The 7,007-nt window shown below is 36.8% G+C and overlaps 1 protein-coding gene across 7 annotated transcripts in view; it reads right to left on the bottom strand.

Annotated features, from left to right (window-relative positions):
- The window catches only part of glra2 (glycine receptor alpha 2), a 15,526-nt gene that overhangs the window by 2,590 nt on the left and 5,929 nt on the right, over positions 1-7,007 (bottom strand). For all 7 annotated transcript variants that reach the window (XM_015395715.1, XM_015395717.1, XM_015395720.1 and 4 more), the window contains 5 exons: positions 6,039-6,262; positions 2,974-3,056; positions 2,736-2,873; positions 2,427-2,641; positions 565-714 (listed from right to left, as the gene is read on the bottom strand). In XM_015395715.1, coding sequence (XP_015251201.1) covers positions 565-714; positions 2,427-2,641; positions 2,736-2,873; positions 2,974-3,056; positions 6,039-6,262 — 810 coding nt within the window. The remainder of the gene's footprint in view (positions 1-564; positions 715-2,426; positions 2,642-2,735; positions 2,874-2,973; positions 3,057-6,038; positions 6,263-7,007) is intronic.

Here is a 7,007-nt window from a genome sequence, read left to right as displayed (position 1 = left end):
AAAAAAAAAAAGAAACCACAAGTTTATATTGAATATGTAACCTATTTCTTCTCATTGACTCCCCTAATGTAAAACGTGTACCAAAATATGTAAAATGGGTTCAAAATGGAGTACAGTACACCATCTTAATAAAGTGCTTTTTAAAAAAAAATATTTTGGTAATTTTTTTATGTCTAAGATATGTCAAGTTAACCTTTTCTTTTTTCAGATTCACTTCTTTTTGTTAACTTCCACATTACGTAGAGTAGGCACATTTAAGCTTTAGAACTGTAGATATAAACAATGGGGAGGATTTTATAGAGAATATTGCATTTGTTCTGCTGTAGCCCAAAAAAAAAAAAGGGGGGGGGGAAAGTAAATTACAGCTTGAATGGTTTTGGCCTGGAGTTTCTAGTGAAGAGCCATTCATGCGCTGCATTGCATTGACTTTCAAGAAAAACTTTCTATCATTTTTGAAGGTTAATTCATGTATGAAGATGTAGGAGAAAACCAAGGCACAAAGTGACTGCTGTGCTGAAGTATCGTACTCAAACTGCAACCTTGTCAAATATTTGAAATCCTTACCTTGTGATTCCGTCTTTGTCTTCGCCTCAGGCGGAGGAACTCTTTCTGTTGCCTGGAGACAAAATTAACCCCAGCATATTCTAGCAATGCAGCAAATACAAAGAGCAGACACACAGCCATCCAGATATCAATGGCTTTCACGTACGAGACCTGAGAGACAAAACAGATTTTCTTTGTTAGACCAAACAAGGCGACAGCTTCAACTCACAGTTCAAATGCAGCAGGAATTTCTGATTTCACTTAGAACTCTAATCCAGTTATGATATCAAAGTCAGCAAAGCAGTTTCACCCTTTGCTAGTTAAAGTGTGATATTCAAATGAATGTTAATATTTACAGAGTGGGATTGACACTGAACAATGGGAAAAATTCTGCTGTGAATTGATTCCTGGTTTGGATCTCTAATTTTTGGAAAGTTAAGCATAACGTTTGCAGCTTTTCCTTCCAATCCCTAAGACTTTGCTTCTTCATGACGGCTGATTAACGTTTCCAGAAGTCAAAGCTCTCAAAAAAATCTCTTGAAATATTTATCAGCCTGTGTGTGTTTCATGCCTTTCATGTCCTTCATGACAGAAGCTGTAGCCTTTGATAATGATGAGATTGATTGATTGTTGAGATCCTACTCAGTGGGCCTGGAGGACTCTTCACAAGAAGTGTGCGGCTGTTTTCCATAATTGAAAATAAGCTTCTTCAATCTCGCTCTGCTGTTTGTAATGCATAGATGTTCTGTGTGACAGACACGCAAGGACAATAGTGCTGTTGACATCAGGGTACTCTAGATGAGTAGTTCTACAGTTTCTTTCTTAGATTAAAGATATCCTTATCAGTTTGTGTTAGCCTGTCGTTTATATGGGCCAAACATTTATGTTGATTTATTTACTCCTCCATTTAGATTGGATTGTGTTTGTTTAGTTGACGAAACCGCTTTTTTTCTTTTGATATGTTACTAGCATGTTTTTGCTTTTATTGGCAGCCATTTTTACCTAGCACAATAAAGAGAGAAATAAAGTGAATGCAGCTGATCTATGCGGACAGACGTTCCAATACACAGCCAACAACTGCAGACTGTTTTTATAAAAACACTCCCTGAACTAATGTCTTGTCTGACTGGCCAGATTCAGCTGTATGACATCAACACCCTGGAAAGGTTTCAATACACCTTTAACGACAACGACTCTCAGATTTATTTTGAGCTTTTGGTGATCAGCATGGAAAAGTACTTATTTTGCTTTCACTGACCTTACAACAAAGGGCTTAAACAATGTTTAAAAGTAAGAGTTTAGGTCCCAGATTATATTTGTTCCTTAATGACAACTACTCCAAATTATAGCCAGTAAAGGTCCTTTTCTTTGTAAACCTATAATGAAAGAAATTTTGTTTTTTTTAGAAATAAATTAAAAAGCAATCAATATACATGTATATCGCCATTAATGATAAGAATATCATATATTCAGCTCAATCTACTGACAAACAAGTCAATGAGATTGTTGATTAGAGCTGCAGTCAAGAGGCCAACTATAGAGGAGCTGCAGAGAAGGTGGATGTTAGAAATCTGTTCATAGCACAACTCTTTTTTGTCAACTGCACAAATCAGGCATTTATGGGGAGATGGCAAGAAAAGAAATGGTAATGGTAGTAACATGCTGTGGGGTTGCTTCTCTTAAGCTGGCTAAGACTATGGGAAGATGAAGGCAGCTAAACAAAGCAAAGAGTGTAAAGATAGACATTGTACTACAGCAAGATGTTTAAATAAATGAATGTATGTGCCTCTCAATGATTGTTAAAAAAACGAATTAAAGCATAAGATCTCCTATTTTGTCTTTTTACTTATAATGGTAAAACAGAGAGAGAGAGAACAGTTTACCTTTGGAAGAGAAGCTCTAGAGCCAGAGCTTTGAGTGGTCATCGTAAGCACAGTGGTGATGCCCAGTGCCACTCTCGCAGGAGCAGCATCCATATTTATCCAAAAAGACACCCAGGAGAGGATGACGATGAGGAGAGAAGGAATGTACATCTGGATCAAGTAGTAACCCATTTGTCGTTCCAGGTGGAATTTAACTTCAATACAGGTGAATTTGCCTACAGCATTGGAACAAATACAATTCATAGGTAAGGCTGGGGGAGAGTATAGCTTACATAAACATGATTATGGTGTGCATGTTTGTCCTCTGACCAGTATTGTAATGTTTAGTGCAGTATCCCAACTCCTTCTCTTCCCTCATGATGAACTGAGGCAGGGTGAGTCCCTCTGACACCTGCACCGCACCGTTCTCCAGCCACTCAAAAACCAAGTCGTTCATAGTGTAGCCAACTGAGGATAACAAACGGTAGGAGGAGTTTAGATAAAGCCTAGATTTTCCATACAGAAAATCCAGAAAAAACTGCAGAAGAAAAAAAATGTGAGTGCTCACAACTCTCCAGCTGCATCGTACAGGTTTGCACATCCATTGGGAAGTTTTTAAGATCCATTGGACATGACAGAATAAGAGTCAACCTGTAACACCAGAGAATGTCATGGAACAAAAGAAAGGGGGTTCAGTGGAATATGCTTTTGTAACTTTGAACCAATGCCTCAATACAAGACTTCACAGTAGATGATGAATCCCATTACTGTCAGTAGCTTTTGGGTCATATCTTAAAGGATTCCCTTCAGCGGGTTCTCATATCACACTTTCATTACTGCAACTTATTGTTTCTGTGATGCAATGTGTTCTGCAGTCTGCCCACTCTATCACCCCCTCCCCCCTTATCCCCACCCCTTCACTTAAGAACCTAGCTAACCACCTTTCATTTCTCTCATTCACCCACTCTACCTCCACACCTGTGCACTACTCAGCCCTGAGCTGCTTTCCAAGTGGACTCAAAATTGATCTGTGTTACATCCATTGCCTCTTTGCAGAAATAAATTGAATACTGCATGTGGCAGAGGTTGTATGAAAATGAGAAGCAACCTGTTTTCAAATGTTGTACCAGGTCTGTTTTTTTTTTACAGTTACAGGTGTAAGGCTCTTTGATTGTCGCATATGGAGTATTCTCTAAGCTATGCTGTGCTTAGAGGCAAAAACGAAGAATAACTTCTTCTATCTTTGCTTTAGATTTTCATCCGAAGCCCCTGAGATGAGCTTGCCTTTTTCAATCAGAGTTCCTTTCTATGAAAGAATACCAAGAATAAAAAAACAATCTTTCTTGCCTTAGAGATCCACTGATGTTCAATGTATTAGAGTGTTTCAAAGGAGAGAACAGATAACATCAATTTCAAATTGCATGCTTTAGATTGAGAGTCTTTGAAGTCTGAGAATGTTTAAGAAAAATGCAGTAAGTGAATGTGTTCTGGTGTAATAGGTTTTGGTTTTGATTGGATCTTTCACTTTTTTTACTTCTAACTTCTAACAGCAACTGAACAACAACTACCAACAACCCATCAGCTCTTGGACATTGGAAGTAAAAGTATTCCAAGATCGAAAAATACCCAAAAAATTTCTTAGAAATTTAGCTTAAAGTTATAGTGGAGGATGTTCTTTTACCGGGTGGATCATCAAAATAAGTGGTCCTCCTAACTGTCAATAATTCTGGTGATATGTTTACGTAAGGCCGTCCTACGTGCCCATCCCCATTTTTACATACTGGTAGTGAGTCTGACGTAATGGAAAAATTGCAAATCTTCTTTTGGAAAGTAAGCTTCTATGAGCAATGCATACAAAAACTTTTAAACAGAGCGTGCACGAGGAGAAATAGGTTCCTGCATGCTCTTGCACTAGTTTAATAGGCATTGATCTCTATTTATTCACTGGATTGCTGGTAGCCTGTTGGTAGTACGGGGGGGAATGAAGCCACCGGCCGCCATATTGGTACTCCCGTGTTAGAGCAATCGCAATGTAAACGATACATGCACTACAGCATCGAACAACAATGATGTTTTCAAGGGGGCTTAAAACTTTTAAAATAAAGATAAATTCATCACTTCAACACAAACTTGCTGTTTCATAGCATAAGTAGATTACTGTAACTAATAATAAAAAAAAATATGCACATCACATTGTATAGTCATTATGAAGCCAATGAAGTCTACAAGTCATGTAATTCAACATGTTATACAAAGCCATCATAACAAAATTAACTTGTTGATGGTGCACAATAATACAAATGTTCCAATAGCGCTAAATTGAGGATGTACATGTAATATAGATGTATTGATGACATTGTTGTGGTAATTACATGTTGCATATAATTTTAAAATGTCACATCAAGACTCAATTACAAGTACACATCTGTTAATGCTATATTTTCCTATTTGCAAATTGTGCATGCAAGATGCCATATACGTTTATGTTGTGTCTGTGCTTTAGCCTTTAAAAATGTTTGAGTTGTTTTTTTTTCAATATAGCCTGCTATTTATTTCAGTACGGGACTTTTTCAAATGCAACAAACACTATAAAAACGGCAGCATCATCCACTTATTAAAGAATTAGTACATTGACATTTCACAATTTTCTAACGTTAGACACAATGTCAATGGCTAACTCAGTCAATGTCTTCGAGTCGGTCCGAGATAGCCAGACTGATGTTACTCTACATACTATACTATGGGATACATCAGAGTATATATGGGTTTTCTTGGTTAGTACATCCACTGACTGTGAAATTACCTGTGAATCGTCTTCCTACAGCTGGCAAACTGCTTGTTTTTGCAGCCAAATGCTACATACGTCTGCATTTTTTTGGCGCATCTCTGTGGGAGTACCAATATGGCGGACGGTGTTTCACTTTTTTGGGCTATCAGCAATAAAGTTCATAAATAGAGATGATTGGGTACAGGGTTTTGCATGTGGATTTTTTTTTAAGTGGAGAGGATGGGTCTTTTAAAAAATGTTGGAAAATCCTCCACTTTACCTTTTGGTAATTTCCAAATTTTCACCACAATTTAATCCTCGGATGGAGTGCCTTAAGCATTATACGACTTGGAAATTTTCATACACTTTGAAATGCTTTACATTCTGTCACATTACGACCACAATTCTTAATGTATTCGAATGGGATTGTATGACATGGGCGGACACCATAAAGTAACTTTTAAATATGATATGGAAGGAAAATCAATAATTTTGGTTTTCCATTTAAAAAATATCTGATTAAGCAGATTGTGTTTTTTTATTTACAGTAGGCTTCCTGTGTCAACACTTATCCAAGACACCTACAGGTCTGTCAATACTCCAGCTTTATATCTGACCGATAGTTTTGTTAAATGTTCTTTGCATAATAAATGTAGATCTACAAAAGTAAATGTAGAGAGGTTGTAAATATTAGTGCCTGAATCTTGCCATGCATTTTCTTTTCGACTTCGACAGGGCATCCTATAACATTGCAGTGAGTGAGCAGCCAAGCACCTTTTGATTAAAGTATAAAAGGTTTTTTAAAATTTTGCACAACATCAGACAGTTTTTTGTATTTCTAATATATCAAACATGCTCCACTTCACCTAATACTGTACAACACAGTTCCATCCTTAAAGATGCGTAGCAGCTTGTTGTCCGTGGTGACGTCATGGAAGTTGGCCCCCTTCTCATTGGCAAAGAAAAGGTCTGGCTTCCATATGGAGTCCAGCATGGACGGGTCCAGGTCCAGCGAGGAGTCTGGGTATTTACTGTATGCCAGTCGAGGGTCGTTCCACTTCTGTCGCAGGAAGATGTTCACTCTGTAATCCTGCAGAGACCACAAGAAGCTTTGCATATTTTGCTGCGCAGCAATTTAGAGGCTATAAGAAATACATCCTGACATTCTAAAGGTCAGTTGACAATGTCCTGTTTTAGCGATGGCTAATTTTAATGATTACAGTGATAAACAGTCATATAAATAAGAACATATAACTATCATTGATAGAAAATTCATTGTGCAAATAGGAAACACTGCCAAATTTTTGAGTAGTTTAAATCTTTTAAACTACAAAAAGATACATCTACACATTCTGTTATACTCAAATATCAGCTTTGGCTGCTAAACATCAAATTCAAACAAAAGCACAATATGAACATCAATAATACAACTCTCTTAATAAGTTCATATTCTATTAAAAGAATTTCTTTAAATATTTTCTAGAGAGAATTCATGTTTAAAACAATATTTCGGTTCACAAGTTTGCATTTACAGAGGATTTTCTCTAATATAGCCAGGTTGAATTGAAGTGCGGTATGTACGTACCTGTATGCAAACTATTAAGTCTATTAACTTATTTTACAGGTTAGGTCTATGAACTGAAAGGAGTATCCAACATGTCTCTAAATAATTCTTAAGGAGTGGTCCAACATGGTGGTGTAACATCTAACAAGATTTAAATGAGAGTGTAAGCCCACAATACATACATATAGATAGATAGATAGATAGATAGATAGATAGATAGATAGATAGATAGATAGATAGATAGATAGATAGATAGATAGATAGATAGATA

This window comes from Cyprinodon variegatus, unplaced genomic scaffold (genome assembly GCF_000732505.1).
Source record: "Cyprinodon variegatus isolate N-32 unplaced genomic scaffold, C_variegatus-1.0 Scaffold754, whole genome shotgun sequence".
NCBI classification, from domain to species: Eukaryota; Metazoa; Chordata; class Actinopteri; order Cyprinodontiformes; family Cyprinodontidae; genus Cyprinodon; species Cyprinodon variegatus.
The sequence above is the reverse complement of the archived record's forward strand: the minus strand, read 5'-3'. Positions and strand labels throughout refer to the sequence as shown.